This window comes from Salvia miltiorrhiza, chromosome 5 (assembly GCF_028751815.1).
Source record: "Salvia miltiorrhiza cultivar Shanhuang (shh) chromosome 5, IMPLAD_Smil_shh, whole genome shotgun sequence".
NCBI classification, from domain to species: Eukaryota; Viridiplantae; Streptophyta; class Magnoliopsida; order Lamiales; family Lamiaceae; genus Salvia; species Salvia miltiorrhiza.
The window spans coordinates 45356166-45372803 of record NC_080391.1 but is presented as its reverse complement, the minus strand read 5'-3'; the positions used below and the strand labels follow the sequence as shown (position 1 = coordinate 45372803).

At 39.5% G+C, this 16638-nt stretch overlaps 1 protein-coding gene and 1 long non-coding RNA gene across 5 annotated transcripts; one reads left to right on the top strand and one right to left on the bottom strand.

Annotated features, from left to right (window-relative positions):
- Nucleotides 1-1172: 1172 nt before the first annotated feature.
- LOC131024505 (uncharacterized) lies at nt 1173-8135 on the bottom strand. 4 transcript variants are annotated; one of them, XM_057954012.1, is made up of 6 exons: nt 7840-8113; nt 7605-7702; nt 5710-5868; nt 4766-5026; nt 1645-2247; nt 1173-1569 (listed from the first exon to the last, which is right to left on the bottom strand). In XM_057954012.1, the coding sequence occupies exons 2-6, from the start codon at nt 7689-7691 to the stop codon at nt 1480-1482; spliced, it is 1200 nt and encodes a 399-aa protein (XP_057809995.1). In that variant the 5' UTR covers nt 7692-7702; nt 7840-8113; the 3' UTR covers nt 1173-1479. The 4 variants fall into 4 exon arrangements, with proteins under 4 accessions (XP_057809995.1, XP_057809997.1, XP_057809996.1 ...); XM_057954014.1 differs by adding an exon at nt 6749-6829 and having other exon boundaries at nt 7605-8080; XM_057954013.1 differs by having other exon boundaries at nt 7605-7724; nt 7840-8080.
- A 5618-nt stretch (nt 8136-13753) lies between these two features.
- Nucleotides 13754-15963, top strand: LOC131024504 (uncharacterized). Its single transcript, XR_009101881.1, has 3 exons — nt 13754-14331; nt 15360-15450; nt 15810-15963. It is a non-coding gene; the product is annotated as an uncharacterized LOC131024504 (long non-coding RNA).
- The last annotated feature ends 675 nt before the right edge of the window (nt 15964-16638 follow it).

Sequence of the window (16638 nt, the reverse complement as noted above, 5' to 3'; positions counted from 1 at the left end):
GTCTTTTATAATTTATGATATTTATTATAAATGTATAGTTTATAATATCTAGAAACAAACATATTGATTGTAAGCTTTTCTTGAGTTAGATAAATCAATAACTATAATAATTTATATTGTTTATTTGGATATTTTATAAAATTTAAATGTGTTCGGATAATTAACGGATATTATTATATATGTTTGACAAGAGAGTTACTCTCTTTCGTATGTTTGACAGTTTGGACTGGTGAATAATTAAAATTACTTTTAAATCGGGTTTGGCACGAGTAAAAATGTGTAAGTTTTAAACGAGTACATAAATTATATAGTTTTTATTATTCATATTATTTTTTGTTAATATACACACATATATATATGTTAAGGAATCCACATTTATTTTTTGTGGAAGACTTCACTAACTGTGGAATCTAAATAAAAGATTATCTGCTTACGTGAAATTTTCTCTATTTATTAATCTTTTATTATTTATTGTTAATGTTTATTTTGAAATGTTATGAGTTTTTATTGAGATAGATAACTAATTATCGTAACAACTTATATTTGATTATTATTATCAATTTAAAATGAGAATGAGTAGTAAAATTATTTTTAATTGTGTTTAAAATATATACAAGTATATAAACGAAATTCATAATCTGCAGATTGTATAATTATCAAATTTATACTTAAACTTATTAACAAAATTTAAATATAATAGTAATTAATTTCGACGACGGGCAACAAACTAGTACTCCCTCCGTCCGCCAAGATTATGTAAAATTGTTTGGGTACAAGATTTAATAAATTTGGTGATGATTTTGATGTATTGGAGAAAGGGTCCCACCACTTTATGAGATGTGTGGTTGAGATTAAATTCGGGGTGAGTTTTTTGTAAATAAAGAGTGTTAGTAAGGATAAAATATTAAAGAAGATGGTGGGACCATTGCCTTAAAAGAAAAGTGACATAATTTTAGCGGACGCCCGATATAGTAATTTTTACATAATCTTGATGGATGGAGGAAGTATTTCTAAATTCTAATAGTAACATCATCACAGTAAAAACGTCGACCCTAATCCCGAACTTGAAATTGAAAAAATAGTTTGCTTCATATTTTAATAAGCATGCTTTATGCTGAGGAGAAGGCATAGACATCATTCATCAATAGAATACATGAAAACAAAGAAAGAAATGTTTCAACTAATTCTCAACATTTATGCAGCTGCGAATACAAATACATCAAATTCCACTCTCCATTTACCTCAAAATGGAAGTAAAAGTTTACAGGAATGACAAGATCCAGAGAGAGAGAGAGTTAAAAGGTTTTCATTAACTATATAACTAACATACATAATCTATAACCCAAGTCAAGGACTCACATGCATAGAGCAGTATAACCACATACTCAGCAAGCGCACATTTCTCTAGAAATTAGCTCCCAACAGCAACTACAGATTGATAAATTTACACTACCACTTATCACAACTATGCTTCATAACTTAATCAGAACGCTTTCTCTTCTTGGCAAGATTCTCAAAAACCTGCTGGATATCTGCAGTCGTGATAGTCTTTGAGGGGTCCGACGATTCCTGTAAAAATAATATGAAAATAAATTATTTACAGTGTGGAGACCTGAAAGCAATGCCTCTAAGCTTTTGACATACCAGGAAGGAGAAAATCTCATTCTTCATGTCAGCAATTCCGCTTAGTATTTCCATCTTCTCAACATGGCCCAGATTATTCAGAAAGTTCAATTCAGCACCCTCTTGTTTCTGAATATTCTCATTCCTTTTCTGCTCTCCCATTTTTTCATACTCAGCAATCGAGTCCTCTGTGTCGAGCAAGAAGCTGATTTGCCTCTGGGCATACAAGTCTGAACACTTCCCACACCTACAGAGGAACTCTCTCCAACCTTTAGAAAGAAACAAGGGCTTGGTATTCTCAGTAGCTGGGAGATGGTCTATTATGCCTCCAATAATACACTTGGTACTCGGGCCAGCAACTTCATTGCATTCTTTAGTTACAGCTTCTGCATCAGCTTCTACAGGAACAATACAAGAGTTTGTATTGCTAATGGAGCCATTGTCGTCATCAGGTTTGTCTGACGATATCAAATTAGAGTTTTCAACAGCCTTTTTCTTCCCAGTATCTGAAGGATCTGATACTGAAATGATTTGAGAATAGCAAGTAAGAAAAGAACAGACGACTGCACAACCTTGGCAGATAAAATCCTCATACAGTGGCTCGCCTTCCTCATCTCTCGGGATCTATTTGACAATAGAAAGATGGTCAAAAGGTCAAATAATAGAAAGCAAAAGCCAAAGGAGGAAAATATATACTCTCTCCGTTCACGAAATATCCTCCTAAGGGGAGTGGACATGGGTTTTAAGAAAAACTAATTGTGTATATGATGAGTGGAAGAAAAGGTCCCACAAATTAGAAAAAGTGATGATTATTAGTAGGGTTATTTCCAAAAGTAGTGGGTTCATTAGTGGCAATTTGTATAAATATATGAGAATTGTTAATGGGTTATTTTCAAAAATGGACTAGGAAAATGTTTTGTGGAAGGAGGGAGTAAATAATAATAATAATAAGGGAAATTTGCACCAAAATACACAAACTTTGCCGAAAATCCATATTTGACGCGATGTTAGGATTTTACATTTTAATACACCAATTTAAGAAGTTGTTCAATTTTGACACATTTTTCAATTCCGGCGACCGGCATTCTGACGTGGACGCCGGAATGCCACATGATCACCACGTCACACACACACACACACTCCACTCTCTCTCTCTCACACCCCACTCTCTCTCTCTCTCTCTATACACGTCACCTTCCCCCTTCTCTCTCATCACTCTCGCCGCCCTCCACCCTCTTTCTCCCTACCTCTCTTCCCTCTTCTCTCCTGCCGGCGCCGCCGCCTTCCATTCCCGGCGAAATCGCCACCAGCTGCCACCACCACCTTCTTCCCCTCATCAAACTCACTCAAATCCCGTTCTTTCATTCTCAAAACCGAACCAGATGAAGTAACTCATGAAACTCTCCCCCTTTTCTCTCAATTTCCCGTCGACAGACGGCCGGCGAGTGCCGCCGCCGCTCTCTCTGTCTTTCCTTCCTTCCCCCGACTCTCGCTCTCTCGCTCGTCCCCCTTATCTCCTCCCTCACAAAAATCCCCAAATCCACAAATCACTCTCTCTAAATCCCTAAACCCTCTTTCTCCTACGATTTCCGGCGAGGTTACCGCCGGACTCTCCCCCTCTGCTCCAGCCGACAGCAGCAGTCAGCCGGACCGCCGCCTCCCTCATCCTCGCCTCTGCCCTTCTCCTTGACAGACGAACAGCAGCAGCCATCGGCCACCACCGCCGTCGACCTCACCCTCTCTGGACCGTCGGTCGACCTCAAAGGCTGAGGCCGCCATCGCTCTCTCCGCCGAACAGCCCCGCTGTCCAGTTGCCTCCCCTCACTCTCTCTCTATCGACGGTGGTGGTGGGAAATCAGGTTGGTTTGGTTGGTGGAGGTGGCGGGTGCGCCGCTGTTCTGGGGAGGGGGAAGTGGCTGACGGCGGGAGGGAGGGTTTATGGCTGTGGGGCTCGACGGCGGTGGTGCGACGCAGTTCTGGGGAGGGGGAAGTGGCTGACGGCGGGAGGCTGGGCTCGGCGGCGGTGGTGCGACGCGGTTCTGGGGAGGGGGAGGGTCCGACGGGGGGGAGGGGGGAGGTGACGTGTAGAGAGTGAGAGAGAGTGGGTGTGTGACGTGGCTGCGACATCGGCATTCCGGCGTCCACGTCAGAATGCCGGTCGCCGGAATTGAAAAATGTGTCAAAATTGAACAACTTCTTAAATTGGTGTATTAAAATGTAAAATCCTAACATCGCGTCAAATATGGATTTTCGGCAAAGTTTGTGTATTTTGGTGCAAATTTCCCTAATAATAACAACAACAAAACAAAACAAAGAAAACCAACATTTCCATAATTCAACGAATTTATATTTAGTACTCCCTCCGTCTGCCAAAAGTATGTCACTTTACGGAGGGAGTACTTAATAACAACATAAATGTTCCGTTGTAGACGATAAGATAATACTCAAATGTACACCTTTTCAACAAAAGACATACCATAAACTTGTACTCACACTGCAGAGCACTAAAATAACCACGCCAGTGGCAAACAGGACAGATGATAAATATCACCAAGACCAAACTACTAAGAAAAGTACTAGGCTACCAGCAGCAGTAAATGGTGAGGAACCAATCAGATTCATATATTTGAATGTGAATGTGAATGGGTGTCTGTTTTTACTGGACCAAGTAAAGGTGCTAATTGTCCATTTACTACAACACAATGCAGCAATAAATGTGGTTAATCAATGACAAAACATGCATAACTCTAAGATATGTCTGTCCCATTATTTGAGCATTTGGATGCTCAGACTATAAAATTTTCATTAACCAACAATACAGCCTTCCATGGACAAATTCGGACACCACTAGGCACTTTTGACTTTTGAGCAGTCTGTATGCATGTTTTTTGGTCTTTTCAAGGGCATGTGAAGTACTCCCTCCGCTCCGTCCCGCGAAACATGAGTCGTTTCTTTTGGGCACGGAATTTAAGAAAGTAGTATTTAGTGTGTTAAGTGTGGTAGGTGAATAAAGGGAAAAACTTTTGCCACATAAGGAAACGTAATAAGTTTCATGAGACGGCCTAAAAAGGAATAGGACTCATGTTTCATGGGACGGAGGGAGTATATGAGAAGACAAAAGGTAAAAATAATAGATGCTAACCTTGTCACCAGACTGAAGACCGATATGCTCCTCATGAAACCAGTCCTCACATATACAACACTGAATCATCTCAACTTGTTCTTCAACACTAGGATCGGGGTAAGGCAGATCACATGTGCAGTAAGCACCTTTGAAATTGTGGTTGTACGTGTTCTCTGGATTCTCTACATCTTTGCTGGCTAAAAGCTTGCAGAAGAACTCCCCAAATTTTGAATTTCCACAATCACATCTGAAATTTCTTTTGGTCCATAGTTCCAGAATCTAGTTCAAGCAGCACATAGTATCGGTCAAAAACATACTGTAACTCTGTAAGTAATTTATTCCTTCACATCTTAATGTGTGATCCCATTTCTTGCATATTAACATTCCATTTGTCACATATCTAAAAAAGCTAAGAATTATGTATCTTCACATGTCCAATACTTTGCTTGATGTTAATTGATTATTCACACTTGCTAGAGCATAGCAAACGGAATAGAACAAATAGTTTAATTCACTTGTAAGAATCTGAATGTTAGATAGGTGTGCCCACCTGTATCCATAGTCAACCATTTCTAAATTGGATTTTTTTTTTTCAATTATTTCACATCAAACACCTAGAAATAAAAAGCATTTTGTGTCAGCAATTGACTCTCCTGGAAACAAGGGCAAATATCTCAAAACAGTCTTCTATGAAAAACTAAACTTGGGGTTATTACCTCGACTTATTATGGCTGTAATAACACAGAAGCCAAAATAACCAAAAGCAATAAAATCTTTGGAACAGCAGCACAATTGGAGAAAACAGCTATGGGAACTAAGAAGTTATATTACACATCCAAATATAACAAACTTGTCACTACGTGCCAAAAGAACGTCCACATATTATCACAAGTATACATAGCGTGAATTAACGCAAGAAATTAAAATGACAATCCAAAACTTACTAAAGAGCTCAAACATACCTCATGGCCATCATGGCAAACCAAGGAACACGCTGTGCAGACCCCAGCATTACCATCAGGTGTGCAGGTTAAACATGAGAAAATTGCCTGTCTTTTAACATACCCTTTTCCGTAGGTACACTCCTTGCCCTCATCACCTCCCAGAATTAAATCCGCTTCCTTTAAAATGTATGGATGCAAAAGCAAACAAAAGATTTCAGCCAGTCAAGGTACCAAATCTAAAAATGGCATGTGATGAGAAGCCTGACTGACATATCAACAACGTAAGTGATGCATCATAATACACAAACACCAATGTATATTATGTGTCTCCTATCTAATTCCACTTTATCAAATGGTTGGTTTAAAGAAACATATAATGTAAAAGGGAGTCACCAACCTCCCATGTCAATATTATAAGCTTGGACAAGCAACATAAAGCATCCTCTCTTTAAAAAAAAAATTAATTTCAAGAGCGATAGCAAAATGGGAGTGGAAAACAGCATGGATATAGGAGAAAGAGAGATAGCAAATCACACGAAAACAAAGGAATGCATATGCATGAAATGTGACTCCATAGTAGATGTTTTGGTATTGTTCTGACCGACTTTCAGAAAGTAAGCTTAAATTCTAGCACTTCACTGAGAAATTAAAGTTCTCAGGGAAAGTGAAAATGAAATTTGCGATAGAAAAATTGAACAAGGAAATTTCTATAAAGTTACTCACTGGCATTTTGAAACAACCACTACCACTGATTCATGCAACAATGAAGGATAGAGATATATAATATCGTCCAAATCAGATTACAATACCAACATCAACAGACACTCAGGAGAATGTAGAAAAAGATGCATGCTTTCATCCAAACCCAAGTACAATACATACCAGACATAATCTCAAGAACCATCCAACTACAATGAACATTCAGGTAGAAAGGCTAATAAATGGCAATATGTTCCAACCCATGTATTTGGACCAACTGTGTCATCAATATTCTTTAGCAACCACAGATAGCCAAAATCTTATCAACTACCCTACTAAATGAGATAGCACTACTAACCATGAATTGGGAAAAACAACATCTCAGCAACAAGTTCTGCTGCCTCCACTATTTAATACACAAAAGGATTACCAGTAACTCCTACCACAGCCAAAATGCATACATTCACGTTATCAAACTCAGTGTGTCTCAAAGAATTTTGAAAATAAAATATGTACCATCTATTTTGTCTTAGGGTGCGTTCTCTTTGGTTGCAAATTTATCATGGGAAAAGGAAGGATAAACAAAATTTCACCCTTTAAATATTTCTTTCTTTTCCCACATATCCTACTTGACCCTTACTCATTCCTCATTTACACTACAAAGAAGGGATAATATTATCCCTCCAAAAATGGTGTCATAATATTATCCCTCCTTTGTAGTGTAAATGAGGAATTAGTAAGGGTCAAGTAGGAAATGTGGAAAAAGAAATGAAGTATTTAAAGGGTGAAATTTTGTTTATCCTTTCTTTTCCCATGTAAATTTACAATCAAAGAGAACACACCCTTAGAGGAAAACCAATTGTAAGAATTTGATTTCAAACAAATGCTTAATCTGTGAAAAAAATAAAATAGCGAACAGCTACCACATTAAACATTCTGCCTAAGCCTAACCTATGCCATAAGAAATGAGGTTCCATTCAATGAACTAGTAAAAAGTTAGTTGGATTGATGGGGATAACCGGATAACACTCCATATGCTAGAGCTGCACTTTCAGTTGCAGCATAATTCTAACTTAGCTACACATAATTAACATGGCCTTAAAATCTCTTAGCACAAAATTTCCTCCCCGAATTTTAAGTCCGTAGCTTTTTTTCGTTTTTCCATAAACATTAATAATTAGATAAGCTCGTAGTAATACAAGAAAATCACTCACCAGCTCCTCTTCTTCAACCGATTTCAGGTAATCCCCAATCGATATCGTGGGCTCAGCATCAGCGTCATCGTCAAAAACGTCAGACATTTCCTAATTCCCTTCAAGCAGAATTACGTGAAACTATTATAAAGGGGGAGGGGGCAAGAAACTCAATCCACTGTGCAACCGAAATCCTCACGATACTTCACCAGAAATAAATAAATTTGGGTGATAATATGAACACTAAAAAAAGCACCTTTTGTTAGAGTGAGACGGAAGCCGAGGTTGCGAATAGAATGAAAAATAAAAAAAGAATAAATAACTTGGATAAGAACAATTAGATGGTTGGTTTTAGGGGTGGAATTGGGAGATAAAGTAGTCACGATTGCGGAATATAGCAGTAGAATTGGGCTTCGGGATTAGTTTTAGGGTTCTTTCTTTCCACTTGTAAAATGAGTATTTCGATTGGGACTCGGGGATGTAAGGGTATTTTCCCGCCAAATCGATCCCCAATTTTATTTCGGTCAGGTCAGGTGGTGTTTCGTGCCTCTTTCAAATTATACAAGAGAACGAGCTCTAAAAAAAGTTACACTGCAAGACAATAATTTATTATTTACTCCCTTCGTCCCGTTAAAGTTGGCAACATTCGTTTCGACACGAAGATTAAGAAATTGAGTGTTATATGTTTTAATAGAGTGTGACCTACAATTATTGACCAAATTAGTGAGTAATTGTTGACTTAATTAAAGTAATTTTAGCATTTTTAGAAAGTGGCCTACAATTGTTGACCAAATTAGTGAGTAATTGTTGACTTAATTAAAGTAAACTTTTGCCATTTTTAGAAAGTGGCCAACTTTAGTGGGACACCCAAAATAGAAATGTTGCCAACTTTAATGGGACGGAGGGAGTATAATTTATGGCCCAAATTTTAGAATTATTTAAAGAAATGATTGAAACTTTAAAATATATTAAAAAAATCTTAAATTTTAAAGTCGTTTATAAAAATAACTTTACTTTAAAAATACGAAATAATGATGAAATTTTTGAAGTCATTTATAAAAATGACATGAACTTTATTAAATACAAAAAATGGCATCAACTTTAATACTGGGTGTATTCGTTCTGGAATTTGATGGATTTCTATGGATTTTAAAAGTCTGGGTGTATTCGTTCAAGACTTTTAAAAGTCTGCAGAAATCTGGGTGTATTCGTTCAAGACTTTTAAAAGTCCATATAAATTTGGGTGTATTCGTTCCAAACTTTTTAAAATCCATACAAATCTAGGTGTAGTTATTCCATTGACTTAAAATCCGGAATGACTTTCATGGATTTCATCCAAAAAATACACACGACGAAATCCGGCCAAGAACCACGAGAATTGAAATCCATGAAGTTTTAAGCGAGCGCTGAGTTCCAGCGCCCGCGGCCAAGAAGCCAGCGGACGCTGGGTTCCCAGCGGCAGAAAATTATTTGTTTCAATTTTTCGTTGTAAAGAAAATTCTGCACTCATTTTGTTCCACAATAATTCGTTTCTGCTAATTCGTAGGAGCTGCAGCATCGCTCTGTTGAGCAGCATCTCGGCCCAACCCAATAAAATGGTTTTGGAAGGACAATTTTAGTTTGTATTTCACGCAACAATGAATTGATTAATGAATAAAAATTGAGTACTTTTATGGAATTTTTTCTTCTTCTGGTCCAACTGTTGTATTGATTGTGTTAGATGGTGTCAGACTTGTTGATGGCGGAGTGATGTCATTTGGTTATGGCTATGTTTCAGTATGAAATTACGAGGTTGAATTAATCATCTAATTGTCAAATATTTGGTGCTGCTACTCATCAACCCTACTGTTATTGGATGCTTGACTATATTGATTTTATACAATCACAGTTGTTTACTAGTCGCTGAATTTTAATCAACAATGTTTTCGCATTATGAATTTTGTTAAAATACATGGTGCGTTTGTTGTTGATCAAAACGAAACCTAAAGTTGCATTCGTGATTTACATGAAGGACGATGGTAGCTCTGTTGAGAGCCTTGATTATGAAGTAATTGAAAATTACGCTTACAGACAAGAACAGGTGCAGAATAACACACTTTATGCGTGAAGTTTTGATCTTTTTTAGATTTACAAGTTGGGTTTCCAGCGCTCGCTGGAACTCAGCGGTCGCTGGGTCTTTTCTAGCGGGCGCTGGTTTCATGGAATTCAATTCCAAAATTATCCCGTAAAGTCTTCGAAAATCAGTGAAAATCGGGGTGAAATCCAACCACGAATTCTTTGAAAGTCGTCTGGAATCTATGTGAATTCCATGGAATTTAAATTCCATGGACTTTTTAAAGTCTGTGGAAATCCACAACGAATACTTACACTTTCAGACTCGAATTATGAGAGTATGAAAAGACCAAAGTTGAGGTGAAAATTATAAATTCACTTGTAATACTCTAGCAAAATATAACAGTTATCTTTTCATGTGAATCATAATCATGCACAATTTTTTTTTCACACAAAACAATTTTGACAGCACAATATTTTTTTTAATTTTGGGCTCATAAAATTCTAATTACGTACAAACAAAGAAGGAAAGTCCGTGTTGAAGGCATTCTGTTAGGTCCGGATCGAATAGGTGTATGGGGGGGATACACCTATAGGCTATTTTCGATCTTTACAAGAGATCAAAACAAAACTTCAAACACAAACTCAGACACATGTTTACTGAAAAGAGTTTTGACCAAAATAGGGTTGACGACTGATACTGAATACTCTTCAGTAAGGAGTTATCAGTTAAGTCAAAAGAACTTAACTTATGCACGTAAGGCTTCAGTCGAGTTTGATAAACAGAGATGTTATAAATCTTACTGACTATCAGAAGATAGACCAGTCAGACTGATAACACACGCAACGGAAAACTTTTGTTTCGCAATAGCTTGTGAATTGAGCACGTGTTAGTCTTAAGTTTCTCTTTGCAATTAATCAGTTTTCAATTTACGAAAGGAAGAGCACAAGTAAGAAAATAAATATTGAAAGCTGTAAATAACACAGAGATTTTTACGTGGTTCGGAAAACACTTCCTACATCCACGGTCGGTTGATCAGACCAACAACTTCACTCGGCAAGTGCTTACTGGTGCACTGCAAACCTGAACATGTGCTTACGGGTGCACACAACCGAAACAACTGAAGATTCAATCTTCAGTACCAACACACCTTGTTGGATTTCTCACTCCTAGCACGCACTGGCACTAGGATCTCACGGAGACAGAATGCCTTTCTGAACTCCTTTACATCACAAACACTCGATTCAGTCGGTTGAAAGGAGGTTTGAAAACTTGCCAACTAAACTTCAAAGAACAAGTTCTTTGTAGTTAGTTTGACCTAGGCTTTGGGTAAACAAGGTTTGCCTAAGGTCTAAGAGAATTTATGTAATCAGCAGTGACTGATTTTTGGCTCTTGGATTCTCTTCTTCGATTCAAACTTTGGAGAGTCTGGGCTTTAGCTGAGAAATAATTTTGGCAGAGTTTCAGCTTATGTCGTTGAATCGGTGAAGATTGAAGTGATCCTCGAGCGCTATTTATAGGAGAAGTCTTGAATAGATCCGTTGGCGGAGAATGTCTTCAAAATTTCTTCCGTTAGAGAGTAATTTGAACTTGGGCTGAGGCTTCAATCTTCGAGGTTCATTGTTTGGTGAGAACGGCTATCTTGAAGAGCAGGAGATGCGACATCTCTAAAAAGGTAATCACCAAAGAGGAATGACCTCTGCATTTAATGCGGCTGTACTTCTGGAGTGCGTGGCTTCCTTTTGAACGTTGGAGGTTCAGTCCCAGGAAGAATGTTTAACTGATACTTGACTTTAGTTCAGTCCGCTGATTTCACGTGGCACGCATTAAGTAATCAGTCAAAACTGATTCTTCGACTGATGCTTCAGTCGGCAACTTCAGTCTTCAGTCTTCAGCCCTTCGTTCTTCAGTCTTCAGTCTTCAGAACATCACCTGATGAGGACTGTAATACTCATCAGCGATATGCTTAGCAATACCAGGGACAGCTCTGCCAGAGCTCAACCCGCTTCGCCAGAGCAGAGCTGACCGCCTGCCAGAGCAGAGCTGCCCGCCCTGCCAGAGCAGAGCTCAACCCGCCTCGCCAGAGCTGAGCTGACCGCCTGCTAGAGCAGAGCTCAACTCGCATCGCCAGGGCAGAGCTGTCTGCCCTGCCAGAGTAGAGCTCAACCCGTCTTGCCAGAGCAGAGCTGACCGTTTGCCAGAGCAGAGCTCAACCCGCCTCGCCAGAGCAGAGCTGACCGCCTGCCAAAGCAGATCTCAACCCGCCTCGCCAGAGCAGAGCTGCTCGCCCTACCAGAGCAGAGCTCAACCCCTGCCCGCCAGAGTAGAGCTGCCCGCCCCTGCCAAAGTAGAGCTCAACCCGCTCGCTAGAGCAGAGCTCAACCCGCCTCGCCAGAGCAGATCAACCAGAGACAGCTCTGCTGAGAACCCCACCAGAGTGAAGCGTTTCCAGAGCCAGCCTTGCTGAGACTCAGCTCTACCACCAAGTTGGACTTCATGGGCTTTAGGGTTAGGCCCAATTAGTTATCTATAAATAGAAGGTTTAGCATTAGCATTAAAGGAGGTGATTCATTTCGGAGCAACACTGGTAAAATGTAAACTTTCTTGAGTCATAGTGAAAACCAACGAAGAACTCCCGTGGACGTAGGTCTTGATGACCGAACCACGTAAATTCTTGTCTCGTTTATTGCTTTGTAGTTTAGGTGTTGATACCATGCTTTATCAACTGGCGCCGTCTGTGAGAAAGGATCGGGGCTACGTTGTGAGTTCCGACGAGCCTATAAAAAAATAATGAAAATGGGGGATTTGGGTTACTGTTCATCGAAAAAAGAAAAAAAAATAGAGGAAAAGGAGGATCGAGGTGGGTTCGGCGAGGGAGCTTCCAGATTCCGACTCCAGTCTGAAGATAGTTGCAATCGTCCCTAGATTCTAGATTCGTCACCCACGGCTAAAATCGGCCATCTCACCCGCTACCAAAACGGCCGCCGTGCCCTGCCTTGTCTCCGATCGAAGACCCCAAATTGCGATGCTCTTCTTGTCTCTTCACCATAGCCGAGCCGTCCGCCGACGTGAGCCCTAGGAGCCGCGCCGCAGCACCGCTCTTGGAGCGCGATGCTGAGCGGACATTAGCGAAGAAAATTCGACAGCCACTGCCGCAACTCTTGAATCCAGCGAGGCCAGAGCCGGTCGTCGTCCCACTTGAGCCCCACCATTGTCTCTGTACCTGAAATTCCTAATTCCGGAAATGAGCAGAATCAAATTTTGCAGCAATTCCCGATTTCCAGAAACAAAATCTAGCCCCAAAAGCTTTTCTAAATCTTCTCATTTGAAATTTCTTAAGGGAAGTTTTCAGAAATCTTCTATGTCATTTTCTCTTGCTAAAGTCACATGTCTCTCTCTCTTTCAAGAAGAGAAAAAACTGCCACGAAAACCTTGAAGATTCTACAAAGAATTTTAGGGGAAATATTGCTTGGGCCGGGTCCGATCATCGCTGCCCTCCTCCGGCTGAGCACCGAATAAGCTCTCCACGGGTGGTAAAAGATCCACCGCGCGACGACGTCACTGCTGCCGATTCCGTCATCATCGGTGGACGAGATGACTGCGTAGTTTCGAGCAAATTCTTAGCCTGCACTTCTTGGGAATCAGGGGAATCGCAGAAATCAAGCCTGAGAGGCTAACGATTGGGGAATTCTGAAATATCAGAATCTAGAAAAACATTACTAATCCGACTGCTCCTCAATCATTTTTTTCCTTTGGTGATTGGTATTGTATTAGGCATAGATGATAAATGATTCGAATTTGTGCAATGAACGAAACGCCAATGAAAAAACTCAAGCAGACACGAGACAATCTAGTTTGATGGGGAAGATTTCCATCTCTCAATCTATTTTCATATCGAACTCAGCCTTTAACTTATGTTCATATTGTTTACTAATCTTTGGTGATGTTGTTTGGTTTCTGTACAAGGGCATGTCAATACAGTAATATCGGGCAAGGCTATAGAAAGCTTAAGGGAACTTGGCCGTCATTTTGTTTAGACCGTTGTGCCATCGACTCTGGGTTCCGCAGGTCGACATCACTGCTCGGCTTTTCTTTCAACGCCGCGCTGCGAGTGTGACAGCCCGAAACCAAATCATTTATTCAAAATTATTTCATTTTAAATTATTTTAGATTTCATTATTTTGAAGCATTTAAATTGTGAAGTCATTGAAAATTTTGTTATATATCAAGCTCATGAATTGTCTAGTCGCGCCCCTAGTTAGATATATAACTTTGAACCATAAATTATACCTATAAAAAAATAAAGAATCTGTACAGCTCAATATTTTAATATGAATTTGGGCCTAAATCAATTTATGTGCCTAAGGTTATTTACGATGGGCTTTATTATTGGGCTATATATATAAAGCAAGCCCATATATGTGTGAAGTTTATCTGAGTTTTAATTTTAAGAAGTTTACGTGCTGTATGTTTACATCAGCCACTTGTTTCCATTCATCAAATTTCAGCCACGTAGCAATCAAATTGCTATTACATTTTAATTCACCAGCCAACCAATATCATCCCCATTCAAACAGTATTACATTTCCTTTGAAATCGAAAATCATACTCAATAAACTACAATCATTAAGATCTTTCAGATGCAGAGTTTTCAGCCTGATTTCCTCTCCAGATATCAGTAATCCCATTATTTATGTAAATTTTCAAGCCTTTAGTTCATCGCGCAAGCTATTTTCTCCTATTTTATTTCCTTATTTGAAGTTTATGCAGAAACACAACAGCTAGCCATCTTACAATCATTCATGTTCTTAAATTCAAATACCCAACACCATCACCCCAAGCACAGAATTGAGTACCCCTAATGAACGATTTAACAGAATCCATCACGATTGAAAAGAAATTGGAAGAAATAGAAATAGAATAGAATTTCACAGAAAAGAAATAGAAGAGTGAGATGGGGGTTTTCAGGGAGATGGCGGTTGGGCGGTGGCCGAGCCACGGCGGCGGAGAGAGGCTGGGGTGGCGGCCGACGATGGAGAAGAAGTACAGCAGCAGCAGCGCCGGATCTGGGATGGTGGGAGGCGGCCTGACCAACCGCTGCTCTCTGTCTCGGGGCAGCGAGGGTGGCCACGCTGTCGGCTGAAGAGGGAGAAGGTGAGGGCGGTGTCGGGTAGGAACAGGAGGCGGCCGCGGCTGGGCGAGGTTGTGGAGGAGAAACAGAGGGAGAACGACAGAGAGGGAGAGGGGTCGAAGGGGACGAGAGATGAGGGAAGAAGGGAGATAGGAAGAAGGGGGAAGGTAGAGGAGGCAGGGCCGCCGGCTCCGGCGGCGGCGTTGCCGTCTGGTGGCGGTGGCAGGAAGAAGACCGAGGAAAGGAGAGAGGGGGAGGAGAGAGCTGCTGTGAGGGAGTGTTGGCTGCGTGAGTGGTGTTTGGAGTTGTGTGGGTGTGAGTTTAAATTAGGGAATTGTTAAGTGGGCTAATGGGTTTGGGTTTATTAAAAATGATTGGGCTCAGATTTTAATCATCTTATGGGCTACAGTTTTATTAAATAATTGGATTTCATTTATATTACTTATGGGCTTGAATAAATAGCCAATTAATTATAATAGCAATGATTTTCATATGAGCCCAACTCGATATTAAGTTAGGTACATTAACTTTAAATTATTTTTCAAATGCATTTAGGCCCTTATGTTTTATTATTGAATTTTTATCTGACTAGGTGCGGCGCGACTAGGGCATGAATTTTGATTGAATTACTTAAGTTAACTTTCAAGTTGAAGTTGGAGTTCAAGTTCAAGTTAAATCTTCAAGTGTGGGATTTATTTCAGTACATGTTGTGGTTAATTCTTGTCCATTTTAATAATATGTGTTTACCATATGTGTTATGACGTATATTTTGAGGATATCGCTAGGGGCCCGTAAATAGGGTCCAGGACTTCACAGTCCTTGGGTTGCCACAATGCGATTTGAGGTATATTTTGAGGATGTCGCCAGGGGCTCGTAAATAGGGTCCGGGACTTTAATAGTCCTTGGATTGCCACAGTGCGAATATTGAAATTATATATGAAGTGACCATATGTGTTACCGTTTTATTAACGTGGACAATTATTGCATGATATCCCACACTGAGTTATACTCTGTATGCTCATCCCATATTAAACATTTTCAGGTATTTTCACGTTGGAGACGCGTGGAGGGTCGAATGGGCGCATCAAGTCATTTTGAAAATAGTTGATTCAAATATTTAAAGTTTTACTTAGTAGTTAAACATTTTCATGATATCTTTATGTCATGCTTTGGAACGAAGGTGTTGATTTTTGATTTTCAATTAAAGTTAATATTTGAATATATCATTAGAAAATTGATATCTTTTAAATCATTTTAAAAGTGTTTTTCAAAAGTATTTTATTTAATTATTACTTTCATTAAATTGATTTTCCTGGATATTTGTTTTAAAGGTTGATTTTGAAAATTTTAAAGACTTCCGCGTTAAATATTTATTTAAAATTTATATTTAACTCCTTAATTAGATTAGGGTGTTACAGCCAGCGCATCGAGTTGTCTTATCTTCCTTGGCGGAATTGAAGCTGCTGTTGCTTGGGTTCAGCACATCAAAACTGCCACCCTCCGCCAGCAAGGGCAGGCGAGGTTCGCCGTTCCGCTGTATGCTCGACTGAACAACGCAGCATGATCTTCCCCTCTCTAAGCTAAGTCTTATACTTGCCATCATAAAAACTGCTCAACCTTTCTATGCTTTGATGGGGGGTCTGGATTTGACAGCAGAAATTTAATCTCTCTTTGAAGAAATTTAATCTCTCTTTGAATCAGTTAGGGATATATGAAAATCAAATATGTACATGCGATTATTCTCTTATTGCAGTTGCTCTTCCTTTGGAAAATGCTTATATGCAGGCATATGAAATGCGATTAATGATGTTTTTCTCATGAATTAAATTATTCCCAGTCTCATAAGAAAATTTCTTTTTGTGATTGCCTAT